At 50.0% G+C, this 18,662-nt stretch overlaps 2 protein-coding genes across 2 annotated transcripts; one reads left to right on the forward strand and one right to left on the reverse strand.

Annotated features, from left to right (window-relative positions):
- Positions 1-3,679: 3,679 nt before the first annotated feature.
- On the forward strand, positions 3,680-14,403 carry ARHGEF39 (Rho guanine nucleotide exchange factor 39). Its single transcript, XM_035100667.3, has 10 exons — positions 3,680-3,790; positions 5,519-5,667; positions 7,134-7,228; positions 9,096-9,216; positions 9,451-9,569; positions 9,767-9,837; positions 10,004-10,132; positions 12,014-12,243; positions 12,591-12,679; positions 12,778-14,403. Exons 2-10 carry the CDS (start codon positions 5,530-5,532, stop codon positions 12,809-12,811), a joined length of 1,026 nt encoding a protein of 341 aa, XP_034956558.2. The 5' UTR covers positions 3,680-3,790; positions 5,519-5,529; the 3' UTR covers positions 12,812-14,403.
- A 2,641-nt stretch (positions 14,404-17,044) lies between these two features.
- MRPL17 (mitochondrial ribosomal protein L17) lies at positions 17,045-18,583 on the reverse strand. The gene is made up of 3 exons (XM_035100668.3): positions 18,391-18,583; positions 17,654-17,722; positions 17,045-17,567 (listed from the first exon to the last, which is right to left on the reverse strand). The coding sequence occupies exons 1-3, from the start codon at positions 18,562-18,564 to the stop codon at positions 17,283-17,285; spliced, it is 528 nt and encodes a 175-aa protein (XP_034956559.1). The 5' UTR covers positions 18,565-18,583; the 3' UTR covers positions 17,045-17,282.
- Positions 18,584-18,662: the final 79 nt, after the last annotated feature.

Genomic DNA, 18,662 nt, shown 5'->3' on the forward strand with positions numbered 1-18,662 from the left:
GCTGGTAGACAGCTGCCCTGGACACAGAATTGACCTGCGCCTCCATGGACAGCTGTGAGTCCAAAATGACCCCCAGGCTGCACACCTGGTACTTCAAGGACACAGTTATCCCATTCAGGACCAGGGAGTCCCCTGCCCCCCAGAAACAGTCTTCTGTCTTGCTGGGATTCAACTTCAATCCATTAGGCGCCATCCATCCTCCAATCACCTCCGGACACTCACACAGGACTTTCACCGCCTTCACTGGTTCTGATTTAAACGAGAGGTAGATTAACCTGCCTCCGTGAGCAGCCTGGCCACTTACTTCTGCCCCACCTGGCAGATGATCATCCAACATGTGCTTAAAAACCTCCAAGAAAGGAGACTCCACAATCTCCTGAGGGAGTCTGTTCCACTGTTGAACAGCTACGGTATTACCATCAGAAAGTTTTTCCTGATGTTTAGTTGGAATCTCCTTTATTGTACCTTGAATCCATTGGTTTGAGTCATACCCTCCAGAACAGCAGAAAACAAACTCATTCCAACTTCCATGTGACAGCCCTTCAGATATTTGAAGATGGCTGTCATGTCTCCTCTCAGTCTCCTCTTTTCAAGGCTAAACATACCCAACTCTTTAAATTGCTCCTTATAATGCTTGGTTTCCAGACACTTTATCATCTTGGTTGCCCTCCTCTGCACACGTTCCAGTTTGTCAATATCCTTCTTAAAATGTGCTGCTCAGAATTGGACATACAACTCCAGTACTGTTACTTCCCTTGATATGAAAAATATACTTTGGAGCTCTTCACAATCTTTTGTTTTAACAACGCTCACTGCTCACTCCTGACTCTAGATCATTTATGAACAAGTAAAAAAGCACACGGCCCGTTTCCATGCGCTCTGTCACTCATCACAGTCCTCCGTGCGCCAGTAGCAATTTACTCATGCTGGTCACATGACCTGGAAAGCTGTCTGTGGACAAACGCCAGCCTGAAAAGCGAGATGAGCACTGCACCCTATAGTTGCATTTGACTGGACTGTCCAGGGGTCTGTTATCTTTCCCTTTTCCCTTTGGGGACTCCACTGTTTGCTTCTCTCCACTTGCAGTACTGTCCATTTATTCTTACTCACTGGCAGAGGAACGGGGGGCGGGGAGCGCACCGCCCCCGGCACCATCAGGGAGGGGGTACCATTCCTTCTTCAAAGGAAGAAAGCAGAGGAGGAAGAGACCCAACACATGCTTCTGCCTCTGATCCCACAGGGACAAATAGCAAAATGATCCTGAATGCCTTAAGTGACTTTGATGATTTCTTGTAAACCACTTAGAGATTTTGTTACAATCAAACAGCATACTGTATACATTTTGTAAAACAGATAAAAAATAAATCAAAGGTTACTCCATATTTTATTGGATCCATATGTCTGTATTATGCAATGCTTGTTTGCCACTTGTCCCCCCACCCCTTAATGACATTTCATTATCTGTTCATTACCTGTATCAGCCATAGGTATATGTGGGTGAGGGCCAATAATTGGTGACTGAATCCTAACAAGGCAGAGGTGTTGTGGACTGACTGGCGGCTCTCAGGCCCTGGAACTGGGTGCAAAGCATGTCCTGGAAAGGGCTGTGCGCCCTTTGAAGGAGCAGGTGGGGAGCCTGGGGCTTCTCTTTGACCCACATTTGTCGCTGGAGGCCTGGGTGGCATCAGTGGTGCATGGCTCTGCCAGCTGCAACCATCCCTGGGCAGAGAGAAATTGGAATGCTAAATAAATAAATCTGCATTGCCAATATATTTATTTTAAATCATGTTTTTCTTCTTCCAAAAAACAAATCTTATTTGGATGCAACCTTGATCCTATGAGAAGGGAAGGGCTGGCCAATAAGGCAGGATGAAGATCAATACGAAGCAAAGGTGAGATGGGCTGGAAACCAGGAAGGAGGGCAGGAAAGACCTGCTTCTGCTCCTTGGGAAGGTCAGGAAGGAGAGGCAGCTGACTTGGCAGCAGCTTCCTTGAATCCAGGCCTTTCCAGAGAAGGACCTCAGCAATGCCTGGAGGGTCTCAAGCTACTGAATGCCAGAATCCCACCGGTGGGGAGGGGGAGGGGGCTCCACTGCTCAGGTCCTGCTTGTGAGTTTCCTAGGCCTGTTGTTGTTTAACATCTTTATACATGACTTGGATGAAGGAATTGAGGGGGTGCTCATCCAATTTGCAAATGACACTAAACTGGGAAGGGTAGCCAATGCCACAGAAGATAGAATCAGGATTCAAAATCACCTTTACAGATTGGAGAAATGGGTGCAAACTAACAGTGAGTTTCAATAGAGACAAATGTTCCTGCACTAAGGCAGAAAGAACCAGATGCACCAGGGGTACCAACTTGAATAAAATATTGTGGGGGCCCAAGTAAGGCCCGCCCTGCATAATCAATCACATGATGCAGTGCACACATTCCATTTGAATGGGAATGTCCATCAAATTTGTGGGGACCCAGCCCCCTCAAACATTTTATTGTGGGGGCCAAAGCCCTCACAGCCCATAGGAGTTGGCTCCTATGAGATGCACAAATATAGGATGGGGGACACCAGGCTTACTAGTAGTGAGGATCTAGGAGTCTTGGTAGATCACAAGCTGAAGAAGAGTCAGCAGTGTGATACAGCAGCAAATAAAGTGAATGCTCTTCTAGGCTACATCCACAGAAGTCTAGTATTCTGTTCAAGAGAAGTCATAGGACCACTCCATTCTGCTTTGGTCAGACCACATTCTGAGTCTTGTGTCCTGTTCTGGGAGCCACAATATTAAGGAGGATATTGACAAGCTGGAACATGTACAGAGGAGGGTCTGAAAACCAACCCTTATGAGGAGCGGATGAGGGAGCTGAGTATGTTTAGATCAGCTAGAGCCAGATGAAACATCAGGAAGAACTTTCTGACAGAAAGAGCTATCAGTCAACCTAGCAGTTCGACAGCACACCAGGTGTCCCATTGTGCCAGAAGCATAGCTGCCAAGTTTTCCCTTTTCTCGCGAGGAAGCCTATTCAGCATAAGGGAAAATCCCTTTAAAAAAGGGATAACTTGGCAGCTATGCAGAAGCAGTTTAGTCCTGCTGGCCACATGACCCAGAAAGCTGCCTGTGGACAAGCGCCGGCTCCCTCGGCCTGAAAAGTGAGATGATCGTCTCAACTCCAGTCTCCTTAGACTGGACTTAACTGTCTAAGGGTCCTTTACTTTTAACCTATTAGACAGTGGAACAGTCTCCCTCAGGAGGTGATGGAATCTCCTTCACTGGAGGTTTTTTTAAGCAGAGATTGGATGGCCATCTGAAAGAAATTCTTCAGCTGAGATTCCTGCATTGCAGGCTGTTAGACTAGGTGACCCTCGGGTCCCCTCAAACTCTACAGTTCTATGATTCTATGAATGCATTTATGATTAAGAAAGAAAGAAGAACAATTGCTGGGGTGGAGAAGGGGAAGAATCTACTGTGTAGAGAAGCGGAGACGCCACCCAAGGGTGCGGAGGGGGAGCCGCCCGCAATCCCAGAGTCTGCGGCGAGGGGCGCCCAGGCGCTTACCGCCCCCCCCCCCAGCATAGCTGCCAAGTTTTCCCTTTTCTCGCGAGGAAGCCTATTCAGCATAAGGGAAAATCCCTTAAAAAAAGGGATAACTTGGCAGCTATGCCCCCGAGTTCAGCCCCGCCCGCCCGTCTGAGGCGGCACCAGGGGCCGGTCCGGGGCGGGGCAGGCCAGCCCGCCCGGAAGGGGCCGGACCAGCTGGCCGTTTGAACGCTTGGCGGGCGCCGCTGGACGGAGCAAGGTAGTGGAGCGGCGACGCAGGCGGGGGGGGGCTTCCTCGGATCCCCTTGGTTCCGCTGAGCGTGGCTGGGCTTGGGGGACCCCGAGCCCTCCTTGGCTCTCCCGCCCCCCCGGTTGCTCCCCCCCGGCAGAACTGCACCCCCACCCACCCGCCACGCGCGCCATGCGAACTCCGCTTATAGTCGGACTTGCTTCCGAGGAGACCTAAGTCGGCTGGCGCTGGACTCTCGGGGAGCCTCTGCCCCCCCGGGGTACTCGGAAGGGGGCTCAGGCAGGAGCGAAGCGCCCCACATTTCCGAAGGGCTGCCGAGCAAGGGCTGCGGGGGGGGGGGCGTCCGCCTCTTTTCCTCGGGGCGGCTGCTCTTCTGGGCCCTGGGGAAGCCTGCCTAGCCCGGGCAAGAGCGGGGTTCGCTCGCGTTTGCACCCCACCTTTCCTCCAATGAGCTCAAGGTCCTGTCCTTGCCCTGCCCCCCCCCGCCTCCCCATTTTATCAGCGAGATTCGTGGCTGACTGGATTGGGAACAAGGCCCTCCCGGTTGCACGTTGCCTAAACCTCCAGAGGAAGGCTTTCTGGGCTGGTTCGTGCATTCTGACCTGGTGGGGCCTCGTGCAAGGCTAGTGTGCTTCGTCTGAACTCAAGGCAGGGACCCTCCCACCCCCTGCATTTCTCCCAAGCCAAACTTCTTCCCATGTTATTCTGTATTATGCTATGTTCATTGGTAGCAGCACTATGAATAATAATGGGCTGTGATTCCATTTGCTGCGTCTGATCTGTGTGCCAAAGGGCTTGTGTTGATTCTGGATAGTGCCTGGTGAAGAACCAAAGATCAGGCACTTGCACTGCTCAGGCACCACCTAAGAGTCCTGCTGAACTAAGCTAAAGGCCCCTCTTGTTCTCCCAGGTGCCTCACAAGAAGCCTGCCTGCAAGCAGGACCAAAGCAAGCCAGCAACTGTGCCCTCTGACTATGGAGGTGCAACACAGTCATCAAGGATAGTATCCACAGAAAGTCTAACTCTGCTCCAGGAATATGTCTAACCCTCTTTTAAATCTATTAAAGGTGTTGGCCATCACTGCCTCCTGTGAGAGCCAGTTCCATAGTTTAACTATGTGCCATGGGATGAAGTTCTTTTGGTGTGTCCTGAGGCTTCCAGCAGTCTGCTTCAATAGATGGCCCCAAATTATAATACGGGAGCTTTGTCTCCGACTTCTACTCTGGATCTTGTGCAGGCTTAAGGGCAGGGAAGGAGGAAGAGCTGGGGAGCAAGCTGGAAGGCTTTCCCTCCATGGCTGCAGGTGGTAGGGCTCTGACAATACCAGGTGCTGAGAATCGCAGGTGAGGAGAGTACTGCGGCTGTGCTCATGTCCTGCTTGTGGGTTTTGCAGAAGAAGCATTTGCTTGCCCACTGTGAGAGCTGGATGCTGGACTGGAGGGCCCCCCTTTGGCCTGATCCAGCTGGCTCTTCTTATGTCTGCCTGTTCATGTTCTCCATCCCTTGCATAATCTTTTAACTTCTGCCATGCCCCACCCACTTTTACTTACCTTTTCTCTAAACTAGAAAGTCCCTAATGTTGCAGCATTTCCTCTTAGAAGAGTTACTCCATCCACTAGTTCATATACAGATTTGCATAACATCGTTATCATATCTGAAGTTTTATTCCTAATGATCCTCAGTATGGGCTGGCTGGAGCCACTTTCTTTTCAAGGCATTTCTCCTTTCCCCCCCAAGAAAAACACACAATGACCAGCACCCTTGAGAGCAGCTGCCACCCGGTGGAGGAGCAGAGAGCCCGGTGGGAGAGGAAGCGCTGTCGGACGGCTAAGGAACTGGTGGAAACAGAGCAGCAGTATCTGGAGCAGCTGGGCTTGGTAGCCACGGTGAGAAGCTGGGCTGCAGGGCCCTGGGCCTTTCTCTGAGCTCAGATACTGTGCAGGACTAAGTGTGCCATTCTGCTCCCAGCTCTTTCTTGAAAGAGCAAGCTGACCCGGCTTCCTGGCTCATTTTTTCCAGTGATGTGCTGATTTTTCTTTGCTGCTGTTAGCAGCCAAATGGTGCAGGGAGAGAGACCAGAGGAAGGAGGAGCAGAAAGGAGAAGGCGGCTTCTCACTACCCTCAAGCCCTGAGCACTGCAGCTTTCTCTTGGTGCTGGCAGGGCTCCTAAGAACATAAGCAAGTGGCATAAGAGTGGCAGGGGAAGCCCAGCCAGATGTCCAGCCCCTTCTCATAGTGACCAACCAGATGTCCCAAATGGGAAATCCGTTAGCAGGATCAGAGTGCAACAGCCATGCTCTCCCAACTTAGGAGTCCTAGCAACTGATCTTTTTCAGAGACAAACTGCCCACGACAGTGGAGGTGGAACATAGCCATTGCAGTTAGTCACCATCAATGTGGCTGGATGATATATATTATCCAAAACAAGTTTAATGTCCATATCATGATAATGGTTTCATAATTTTTGACTTGGCAATATATTGTGAACCATCCTTATTTCAGACATGGGGATACTGTATATCAGTATATCACTTTGTTTAGCTGGTGATAAATCACAATGTTGAAAACCAGATATCTCCCAACCCTACTGTTCACCTCTACATAGTTCCATCCTTATTTCAGACATTGTGATATATCAGTATGAAGAAGGGTTTCCTTTTTTTCCCTAGCTTTGAGTCTTCCAATACTCAGCTTCATTGGTTGGCCTTGCAATAATGTATTGAAATGGTTTTGTGGGCCTTTGTTTCTAGCAATGGGCTCTTCAAATTCTCTTTCTTTCATATCCCCCCCCCCTTGCATCCCTGATTGTCTGCTTGCATTTCTTTGGCCCAAGTTGACATTCCTTTTTGTTGTCTTTGTTGGGACAGGCCTTCCATTTTCTGAAGGAGGCCTTTCTGCCCTCTGTTGCATTCTAATTGAACTGCTATTGCTGTGGCTTTGAATGACCCACAAGCATTCTGGGAAAATCTGACCACCATCATTTTCTTGTTCAACTTCTTTCTTACCAGACCCCTCGCTTTTGGGTAGTTATCTCTTTTGAAGTCCAATGTAAAGGTGCCATACTTTCTTGACAATTGCCCACTTAACATTGGGCAGCACTGTGGCTGTCACTGGTTGGTTCAACAGCACATCTCACACCAAGCTGTGGGCCCCACTTTAAGATGAAGTCCAGCATGGTCCCCCCTCTGGTCAGTCACATCACCAACTGCTGTAGGATGCCATCATTTACAGTATGTAGCAATGTCCCCCCTTGATTGTGACCTGAACAAGCATATATCAAGTCAAGGGTTAGGTTAGTTAGGAAAGTCTTTGTATCTGGGGAGGAGTAACTGCTTTGCATGTCTCTTGTTAGTACTTTGTGGCCATCCTGAAGGCCAAAGGGACTTTGAAGCCAGCTGACCAGGAAGCTATCTTCGGGTGCCTGGAGTCCATCTGCTCTGCCAGCCGGTAAGGGACCCACCAGGGGAGCCTTTGTCGATGGGTGGGGTAGCATGGGTCTGTTGGGTGGTGGCGGTGGGCTCTGCGAGTTTTCCTCTAACTTCCTGCTCTGTATCCTGTCTGGTTCTGTAGCCCACATTTTCCAAACCTACAGGACCTCAGCACAATGAGACACCTCCTGACTGTTTAATATGGGTGGGGGTAAATGTGAGCTGGGTTAGGGGTTAGCTTTATGATTGAGGGGATTGCACCCTCCTCAATTTTTAGATGATTGCGTTTCAATCAGACTAAACAGACACTTGGAAGTCCTCTTTGCAAGAAGAACCACAATGCTGCCTCTCAACCTGATAGGTGTGGACTAGAGTAGGCTCTCAAATGACAGACATGGATCTGTAAAGGAAACTGGGGGAGTCAACTGTCTCCTCAGATATTTGGGGCAACAGCTGCCCCAGGCTGGATTTTGGCCTTTGGGACAACATCTTAGCTAGGCCTGTGTGATGTACCAATACATAGTTCAAATCCGGTTTGAAGCCCACATTGCAATTTTGACCCAGCAATTCACTGTGAACAGCCTTCAAAATTCCAGGGGGCAATATAATTGTGAAAAATTTGAGAAGTCAGCCTCACCATCTCCCCTTAACTGCAGTGTTGGTGCCTTAAGAAACAGCACTGCCTGCTTGCTTTCCTTCCTTCCTTCCTTCCTTCCTTCCTTCCTTCCTTCCTTCCTTCCTTCCTTCCTTCCTTCCTTCCTTCCTTCCTTCCTTCCTTCCTTCCCCTGGTCATTCCTTCTGCTCCCTCCCACTCCAGCCAAGGCACCACAGTTGTGCAGGGAAGGACAGCCAAGTGCTGCCAGCCCAGCATCCTCAGCCTAGGTGATGTGATCCTGCATGTGGCCGGGAAGGATGGCAAAGAACTGCCAGCCCAGGGGGTGCGATCCTTCCTTCTCCTGGTCATTTCTTCTGCTCCCTCCCATCCTCCCAAGCCCAGGCACCTCGATTGTGCACATTGTTGGGAAGGACAACCTGGTGCTCTAAGAAAGAGCATGAAGATACGCAGCAAAAAGCTTCCCTCCCTCCCCAGCCCAGCCACCCCTCCTTATTTCAGACATCATGATATACTGGTATATCACAATGGTTAGCTGCTGATATATCCTGATGTTGAAAACCAGATATCGCCCAGCCCTAATTTTAGCACTGTGCAAAACCCACATGTGAACAATGTGCTGAAAATATTCCATATGAACCTACCCAGATCCTGAGATCATCCACTGACTGTACCGCCTTGTGTGTCTCCTCCACGAGAGGTCCAGAGGGTGGCAACATGAAAACGGGTCTTTTCTGCAGTGGAATGGTCTCCCCAGGGAGGTTCACCTGGGACCTTCATTATACACCTTTAGGCGCCAGGTGAAAACGTTCCTCTTCCACCAGGCCTTTGACTGATTGACACCTGATGCTCTTTTAAATATGGAAACAGGGATTGTTGGTTTGGATTTGCTCATATTTTTATTATGTATTTGTGCTTTTATGTTGTATTTTTATGTTGTGAATCACCCTGACATCTACAGCTGAATAGTATTCCTTTGGGCAGGAGGAAGGTTGTCCTGTGTTAAGAGATATCAAACCCGACCCCCCCCCTTGGTGCAGAACACAGCCTAACTCTGAATCCCTGTGAGCTCCCCTCCAGGGCAGGGTATCTCCTTCAAGGCCACTAACCACAGTTGTCGTGGATAGTCCCACACCCATCTCTCACAAAGCCCCTTATGGAAGCTGGGGAGAAGGGAGCAAGGGGGAGCGCCAGTGTGAGGCAATACTGGTAAAGTTGCATTGCACCCCACAAACTTCTTGATTCAAGAAGCCCTCTCCCGCTTTGCACCCAGGACTCTGCTTTTCCATCTGGAGGGAGGTCGCTTGGGGCTTGGCCTGGAGGGTTTCTGCCACCAGCTGGTTCTCTACGTCTGCTATGCTGAAAACCTGGAAAAGGCCCAGAGCACCTTGGAGGTACCTGTTTCCCTTTTTTGTCCATCTTGCAGGGAGCTGCTCTGGGCACATAGCTCCCCTCCCCAGGCCTGGAGCCTTTTCCTGCCCTTTGCTGATCAAGCCATGTCAGTGATGTTTTAGCTGTGATTCCTGCCTTGCAGTCCCTCCCATCTCTACAATTCTGGGATGACCTGGGGTGGGGAGTGGGTGGCAGGTCAGCTAGTGACTCCTGCTTCTCCTCTCTTGCACTTCTAGAGGCAGGTGCGGAAGAACAAACCCTTTTCCCGCTTCAAGAAGCTCCAGGAGTCCCGGCCAGAGTTTGGGGGCCTTTGCCTGGAACAGCTGCTCCCGCTGCCCCTCCAGAGGCTCTCTCAGTAGGTGGCAGCCTCTGCAGGAGGATGCTGTGCTCATTGAATCTGGGAGGGGCTGCTCAGCTGGCCCCCTTGGGGCTCCAGCAGCCTGGCTGCATCCCCTCAGCCCCAGGGAAGAGGCTGCTGGAGGGCTGAGCCAGAAGGAATGCACCTGCCCCTCCTTCCCCACCCCGTCCGACAGTGCCCCCTCTCTTTGGCAGGTACAGGCACTTGCTGAAGGATTTGGTAGGAAATACCCACCCAGAAAGCTCTGACTTTAAGCAGCTGACAGGTAGGATAATAACTTTTCTTCTGTGAGCAGCCTGGGGGACTTGCTGGAGGGAGGGTGGGGGGAATCAAGTAAATAATATTAACCCGCTTGAGCCACAGAGGCTCCAAACTACTTCCCCCGGGTCTGGGTGTGTGCCTTGTCTCAGAGGATGTTGTGGTCCTTGCAGGAGTTCTGAAGTCTGTCTCTGAGGCATATCACCGAGTCCAGGAAATATCTCGTTGCCGTGAGAACACCAATCAGATGCGCCGGGTTCAGAAGCTGCTTAAGGGACAGAAGACCCAAATTCTGGCTCCAGGTGGGTCCTCTGCTTTGGTAACAGGAGACAAAGAGGCAGGGCAGGCAGCAAAGAAGCCACCCTTCAACAGGGTAAACCACCCACCTTTGCTCCTCAAACGTGGCCCTACAGGACTCTTTGGATTAATGCTTGCGATGCTCTGGGATGCAGCTGAAGGGCAGCTCCTGGGGCTGGACATTTCTGGCAATTGGAGCAGAGATCATTTGCTAGAGCCAGAGTGGTCTCTGGCGATTCTACCCCAAAGATAATCCCGTCTCCCATTTCTCATCCTTGCTCAGCCCCCATTTCCTCTGCCTGGACCCCATCATTCCTCCTCCTGCACTGATTAAGGCAATTCTCCCAACGCTTTGCTGCTTAGTTTAAAAAGATAATTCAGCAGGGAGAGCTGTGGCCTCACCTGAAATGTAATGGCCATAGAGCTAGGTAAGAGAGCAACAGCATCAAGGATGCTGCTCAGCTCCTCACAAGACAAGCAGTCGTGGAGCAGCCCTTAGCAACAGAGTCCCACCATCAGCACAAGGAGGGGGGCATTGCATTGGGTGTAGACCGCAGGTTGCATTGGGTGGACCACAGGGTGTCATGGGGGGGGTGTGCTGAAGGGCAGCATTGGAGCTGCAGGGTGGCACAGGAGTTGGTTCCTGGTACTGGCGCTGCAAGGCAGCACAGCCAATGTCCAGTTGCTACGTGCTGAGGACAGAGGAGCTCCCCGTGGATTTGCAGGTTTGGGATGCTCCTCAATCCAGCATTGCTTTGGAAGCTTCAGGCAGCATTGCTGACATTGGAAGCTTCTAGCAGCTATGACTCCTGCATTCCAGGGGCTGGACTAGATGACTCTCTGGGCACCTTCCAACTCTACAGTCCTATGATTCCATGTTAGGGATGCTGGTAAATCCTACTCTATGGGTGACTCACATGCCAGCCTCGGAACAGATTATTCTGGGCGTTTATTTGTTGTGACTTACAAACCTTCACTTTGGTTCTGTTACCATGAAAGAGCCTTCCAGGCTGGCAGTGAGGCATCTGTGGTCACATCCTGCATGCACAGCGCTGCTCTGCACCCTTGTTGCTTCCACCTCCAGGCTTTATCCACCCCAGTGCAAGGGCCTCTACTCATCTCCCATAGGGGTGGGTGGGCTTGCCCCTTTCCCTTGTCCTTCCTCTCCCTGTTCTCTGTGGCTCAAGGACCTCCTAGCCAGTTTTGTCACAGATGAATGGAGGGAATAATAATAATAATAATAATAATAATAATAATAATAATAATAATAATAATAACAACAACCACCCACCCATCTGGCTGGGTTTGCCCAGCCACTCTGGGTGGCTTCCAACAGAAATATTAGAATACACTAATTTCTTAAAGATTAAAAGCTTCCCTATAATAAGAGGGTAAGATACTCAGGCGAAGGGTCACAAGCAAGGGCCAGTCGGGAGTGAGAACCCATTTGCAGAGAGGCCTCCTTATGCTGCCCTGGATGGGCTGGTGTGCAAGACAACCTGTGCTCTGGCTAATGTTGGTTTTGCATTTGTGTTCCACCTTTTCTCCGAGGAATACAATGTGACATACGTGGTTCTCCCTGTCCCCCTTTTATCCTCACAACCACGCTGTGAAGTAGGGGAGTCTGGTAATCTCAGCAGATTCCTCCGGTATGACAGTAGCAGAACCTCCTCCATGCTGGGGAGAAAGAGGGCAGAGTCTCATCGAGACAGAGCCATGCATTGATGGCTGAAATGAGAGCCGTTTACAGGCCCAGCAGGGTCCCGGCCTGTCAGGGAGCCTTTTGTCTGATGGATGCTACTGCCCTCTGTGGGTCTGGGGAGGTTGCCTGACTCCAGCAGTCCCAACACCCCAATTGGCCTCTGTGGCCCCATATTTTGTCACAGGGCGCTGGTTTCTCCGGGAAGGCTGGCTAACGGTGGTGCCCCCCAAGGGGGAGGAGCTGCAGCGCTGTATGTTCTTCCTCTTCTCCGACATCTTGCTGGTGACCAAGCCCTGCCACCCGCTCCACCCCTGGAATGCACACAAGTTTGCCTGCCAGGCCGTTCTCCCACTCAGGCAGGGCACGGTGCAGAAAGTCTTCGGTCACACGCAGAGCCAAGGGGGGCTGCTCAGTGTAAGTTCTTCCCAAACCCAGCAAATTTTGCCTTGGTGTAGGAAGCCCTTGTCCCGACCACCTCACTTGGGGGGTCCACACCTGGCCTGCTGGGTAAATCCTGTGGCAGCACACAGGAACAAACACCCAAAGGTCCAAGAAATGGGTGGGGATAGGGGGCTGCTGCTCTGCCACAAAGCGCCAGGCAGTGCTTTTCTGGGCTTCTGGCAGGCCTCCAAGCACCCCCTGTCATGGGCTGCCTTGAGAAGGAAGTCCTGGACCACCTTTTCCTGGGCCATTTCTGTGGCCCAACCTCCTGCCTTAGCCCAAGAGCTTGCTGTCTCCCAGCAATGCTTCCCTTCTTCCAGGTCTCCTCCCCCCACACAACATTGCTGCTGATGTCGTGTAATCAGGAGGACTTCCATGAATGGCACCAGACCCTGTCGACTGCTGTCAGGTAGGCTACACCCCTTCTCCCTCTGCTGACTGTGGAGACATTGCTGGGCTTGTGTTTTGTGAGGTCCAGATCTCATCTCCTTCCCTTGCCACCTACAGGCAGCTGCAGATGGACTCCCGTCCAGCCTGCTGAATGGAGGACCTGCACAGGGCTCCCTCCTGCTGGGGCCAGACAAGCCAGGACCAGGCCAGTGGGTGCCAATGGCTAGGTGGACTACATAGAAACCACAAAATCCCTTGAAGACTGATGTACACTGTGGTCTCCAGCAAGCACAGTGATGTCTTAAGCCAAGGGTGAGGAACTTGTGTCCCTCAGCAAGGCAGAAAAGGAGACAGACCCCAAGAAAGAGGTTCTTCAGCTTGGCCTTCAGCTACTTTAATAAGTTCCTGTTCTTGCCACTAGAACCCTGGCCGCTGTCATTGCATACAGCAGTAAATATTTTGTTTCTTTTTTAATTTCTGAAGGTAGCATGTTTAACAAAAACATTTACTGCCTTTTTTAAATTGGTTGTTTAAGTAGTGTTTAAATTTCTTAGATGTTATCCCAATATTTTCTAATATCCTGGCAGGTCCACCACATGTGGTAGTATGACCTTATATCTTTTTTGCATCGCCAGCATTGAGGACTTAACCCTCCATACATCTTTGCCAATGTTTTTGGGGGGTGAGATGCCACCTGTAGAACATTTTCATGTTATTTTCCTGCAGACTATAACAAGCTGTGAACTTCACATTCTCTGCCCAGAACTTCTCCCATTGCTCCATCTGAATGTTGTAACCAAAGTCCTGGGCCCATTTAATCATTACCACTTTAGTCTGCTCTTCTTTCGTTTCCCACTCCAGGAGGTAATCATATATCAAGGAAATATTCTTCTTTTTAATCCCAATTAAATTCATTTCAAATTTAGATGTTTCTGTTGCCAATCCTTGCTTTATATCTGTTCCAAATTTTTGATTTAATTGAAAATATTGTAGCCAATCTGTTAGGCATTTTTTAATTTCCTCATATTTTTTCAACATTGGTTTCCCTTCTTTAATTTCTAATACTTCTCTATACGTAGGCCAACCATTTCTCACATTTTTTCTTTTCACCGCTATAGCTTCCACCGGTGATGTCCAAAGTGGAATTTTGGGCTCTAATATGTCTTTATATTTTATCCAAATTTTAAACAAGGATTTCCTTATTATATGATTTAAAAAAACCCTGTGTGCCTTGATTTTCCCGTATATTAGATAGGAGTGCCACCCAAATCTTGGGTTAGGGTTAGTGGCAAGAAAGTGGAAGAGTGAGATCTTACCCACAATAACAGAGTGGCAAATGCTAATGCTTGAATATCTACAGCTGGCAAAACTAACTGACTCACTAAGGGGATCAGCAACACAAAAAGTATCGAAAGAATGGAGTGTTTACAAAAAATATCTAAAAATGTAGTACCCAAATAATTCCTTATTAGCAGATATAGAATAACGTTTAAAAAAGGCAAAGATGAGAATAGGTAAACTTAGGAAAAGAAAGTGGAAAATCTGCAATGCTGGCCCGTGGCACAGAAAGAACCTGATATTGTACAATAAGGAGGACGCGAAGTACCTAAGAGGAAAGGGAAAAGGAAGAAATGTAGGGATGGTATACTGTTCACATTGTGAATAAGAATTTGTGTTTGATTATGTATTCTTTGTATATTTTCTGTATATGTTCTATGGAAAAGGAAGTCTTATGTTATGTTTACGTTGCAGGTAGGTAGCCGTGTTGGTCTGGATCGAAGTAAAATAAAAAAATTCCTTCAGTAGCACCTTAAAGACCAACTAAGTTTTTATTTTGGTATGAGCTTTCGTGTGCATGTATCTGAAGAAGTGTGCATGCACACGAAAGCTCATACCAAAATAAAAACTTAGTTGGTCTTTAAGGTGCTACTGAAGGAATTTTTTTGTTATGTTTACGTTATATCTATGTTACGTTTAGTAATTTTTTAAACAATAAAGTCTATAAATTAAACAAAAGAATAAAAATAAGTTCCTGTTCTTAAGGATGCCCTCCGCTTCTCTGCCAAGGGTTGGCTCTCTGTGTGGACCTGGGATGGGACACAATGCAGCCCAAGGTTTCTTAGGAGATGGGAAGCTGCCCCTCCTCTCTCGACTTGCCTTCTGTGTGGCCACCCAAATAAAATGCATCTGGGGGCACTGTCATGCAGTGGTTCCGCTCCTTCCTCCTGGGCCGTGTTCAGAAAGTGGTGGTGGGGGATGAGTGTTCAGACCCCTGGGCTCTCACTTGTGGGGTGCCTCAGGGTTCTGTCCTCTCCCCCATGCTTTTTAACATCTATATGCAGCCGCTGGGAGAGATCATCAGGGGGTTTGGGCTGGGTGTCCATCAGTATGCTGATGATACCCAGCTCTACCTCTCTTTTAAATCAGAACCAGTGAAGGCGGTGAAGGTCCTGTGTGAGTGCTTGGAGGCGGTTGGAGGATGGATGGCGGCTAACAGATTGAGATTGAATCCTGACAAGACAGAAGTACTGTTTGTGGGGGACAGGAGGCGGGCGGGTGTGGAGGACTCCCTGGTCCTGAATGGGGTAACTGTGCCCCTGAAAGACCAGGTGCGCAGCCTGGGAGTCATTTTAGACTCACAGCTGTCCATGGAGGCACAGGTCAACTCCGTGTCCAGGGCAGCTGTTTATCAGCTCCATCTGGTACGCAGGCTGAGTCCCTACCTGCCCAGTGACTGTCTCTCCAGAGTGGTGCATGCTCTAGTTATCTCTCGCTTGGACTACTGCAATGCGCTCTACGTGGGGCTACCTTTGAAGGTGACCCGGAAACTACAACTAATCCAGAATGCGGCAGCTAGACTGGTGACTGGGAGCGGCCGCCGAGATCACATAACACCGGTCCTAAAAGACCTACATTGGCTCCCAGTACGTTTCCGAGCACAATTCAAAGTGTTGGTGTTGACCTTTAATGCCCTAAACGGCCTCGGTCCAGTATACCTGAAGGAGCGTCTCCACCTCCATCATTCTGCCCGGACACTGAGGTCCAGCTCCGAGGGCCTTCTGGCGGTTCCCTCATTACGAGAAGCCAAGTTACAGGGAACCAGGCAGAGGGCCTTCTCGGTAGTGGCACCCACCCTGTGGAATGCCCTCCCACTAGAGGTCAAAGAGAACAATTACCAGACCTTTAGAAGGCATCTCAAGGCAGCCCTGTTTAGGGAAGCTTTTAATGTTTGATGGATTTCTGTATTTTAGAATTTCTGTTTTTTGGAAGCCGCCCAGAGTGGCTGGGGGAACCCGGCCAGATGGGCGGGGTATAAATAATAAATTATTATTATTATTATTATTATTATTATTATTATTATTATTATTATTATTATCATCTCCATAAGGCAACAGCTTCCGCAAAGAATTTGCCTGTCAGGTTTAACTGAAGTATGTTCTATTCACTCCCATTTTTACATTGCCATCACAAAATATATTTTGAGATTATAGTTTTTGTGTTACCAGTGTTCAAGTTTTGTGTAGCTTTAATATACTTTCTTTGAGATTTTGGTGTATTAAAACCTATCTTTTAACCTCAACTGGAAATGTAGCAATGTGAGTTGTTTAAATTAAAATGTCATAGAATCATATAACTGTAGAGTTGGAAGAGACCTCAAGAGTCATCTAGTTCAATCAGAGTTACCAAGTCCCTGGAAGGTGGTCCCTCAATCTCTGCTTTAAAACCTCCAAGGAAGGAGATCTCTGTGCCACTATCAAACAGCAAGCTCTTTCTGATGTTGGGGCAAAATAAATGAAAAAGCAAAGCGATGTACCTACTAGTACTTTTAATAAAAGACTTGACAATGAGAGGGGAGATCTGGGACTTACAGAAATGATTGAGTTACAGGTAGGTAGCTGTGTTGGTCTGACGTAGTCGAAACAAAATAAATTCCTTCCAGCAGCACCTTAGTTGGTCTCTAAGGTGCTGCTGGAAGGATTTTTTTTAAAGAAATGATCGAGTGGAAGTTACTAATTAAATGCAAAGGATGGTTTTCAAACAGTGGCTCCAGTTGCTAGGCGGCGCTTTTGTGTTCCTAAAGCAGCCTTTCTCAACCTTGTGTCCCCAGATGTTGCACCATAACTCCCATCATCACTGACCACTGCTCCTGCTAAATAGTGATTATGGCAGTTGTGGTTCAACAAAACCTGGGGACACAAGTTTGAGAATGGCTGTCTTAAATTGTGAGAACACTCCAGCTTAAGGTCCCCCCCCCAGCTTAGCCACCTAGTCCTAGTAAGTCACCTGCTTCTGGCTCCGCTGGTGCCACTGCATGCCAGATGTGTCACCAAGCACCATCGCTTGTCTGCAAGCAGCACAAAGAGAGTTCAGAGAAACCAAGGCATTTGCCCCATGGCTGCTGTCGTTTATTTCTGTGTGCATGAAGGTAAGAGAGCAGCTATTTTTTCAAGTTTCCAGTCCCAAGAGAGAACTAGTACCCTGCATAGCAAAGCAGATGAAAGCAGGGAGGTGGTCTCAAAAAACCCAAAGAAATACAGCTCCTCTCCCCAATATCAAGGTGAGGTCGCAGGCAGGCTTCCAACTGACAGGAGAAGGGGAGGAAGTGGTGTCTGTGCTTCTTTCTACACTGCCGTGCCCTCAGATGGGCTTCCCTGGAGTGGAGCTTCCCCTGCCCTCAGTGCATCCTCCCGGAAGCCCTTCAGCAGCTGATTCACCAGCGTCTTCTCGCTGTCGCGCTTTGGGCGCAGGAGGGGTGGGAATGGGTTCCCCTTGTACTCAATGACGGCCATCTCAGCACGGTCCAGGTTCTCCCGGTTGGGGATCCGCAGCAGGCGTGTGTAGTTGCTGGAATGTGCCTGGAAGCGAGGAGCCAGCACCTTGAAGAGCTTGTGCAGGAGGTCCTTCTCCTGGGGAGGGGGAGGCAAATAGAGGGGGGCTCAGTTGGGGCAGAGCTGGCAGGAGGCCCTCCCACCCAGAAGGGATGTAGCCTCACCGTCAGCCAGAAGTCGGCCATGCGCATTGCTTGGGGGTCTGTGTCGCCACGCTTGGCATAGTTGATCAGCTGCAGGGAGGGGAGAGAGGAGAGGAGGTCAACGTAAGAACAGCCTGCTGGATCAGGCCAAAGGGGGTTCATGTATGCCCCCAATGGGAAACCTGCAAGCAGGATTCCAGCACAACAGCAATGCTCCCCCACACGTGGTTTCCAGCAACTGTTATTCACAAGCATTGCTGCCTCCAGCTGTGGAGGAAGAGCAGAGCCATCCCGGGTAGGAGCTATCGAGAACTTTGTCCAGTCCTTTTAAAGCCATTCAGGTCATCACTGTCTCCTGTGGAAGGGAGTTCCAAGGTTGAACGATGTTAATCTGCCCTGAATCTCCCAACATTTAGCTTCACTGGAGGCCCACAAGTTGGACTGTTATGAAAACGGAAAAGTACCAAACGCTGCCTACTTTCTTCATAGGGAAGTCCCTCCACCCCCTTGATCCTTGAGCTTTCCCTAACTCTGCAATATCTATTTTGAGGATGCGGCCGCGCCAGATGTTTGCATCATGGCAGTTTCATTTTGCTAATGATACCCAGCAAGTGCTTTGCTTTTTCACGGCCGCGCGCACGCGGAGGGCATTTCACGGGCATTTCTCAGCTGCGCGCCCGCCCGGCCGCCTCGACGCGTGTCTATAGGGCGCTCGCGTTCCGACGTGCCCCGCTCCCGCCCGCCCCGCCCCCTCTCACGTGTTCGGCGTAGAAGCGCATTTCGTCGGCGCGCCCGCGAGGGGCCTCGATCCGCTCGTGGCGCACCAGGGCCGTGACGAGGTTCCGCAGCAGGTCGAGGCGCGAGCGGGGCCCGAGGCCGAGGCGCCGGTGGACGCGGCCATGAGCGATCCACGCCGACGCCGAGAGACGCATCGCGGAGGCACCGAGCAGGCCCACGCCGGAAGCGCCCTTGGTCACGTGGCCCTCGGGGCGAGAGGGAGGCGGACCCCGCCCGGGCCTCGCTTTCATTG

The sequence above is a fragment of the Zootoca vivipara genome, chromosome 10 (genome assembly GCF_965207765.1).
Source record: "Zootoca vivipara chromosome 10, rZooViv2.hap1.1, whole genome shotgun sequence".
Lineage (NCBI taxonomy): Eukaryota > Metazoa > Chordata > Lepidosauria > Squamata > Lacertidae > Zootoca > Zootoca vivipara.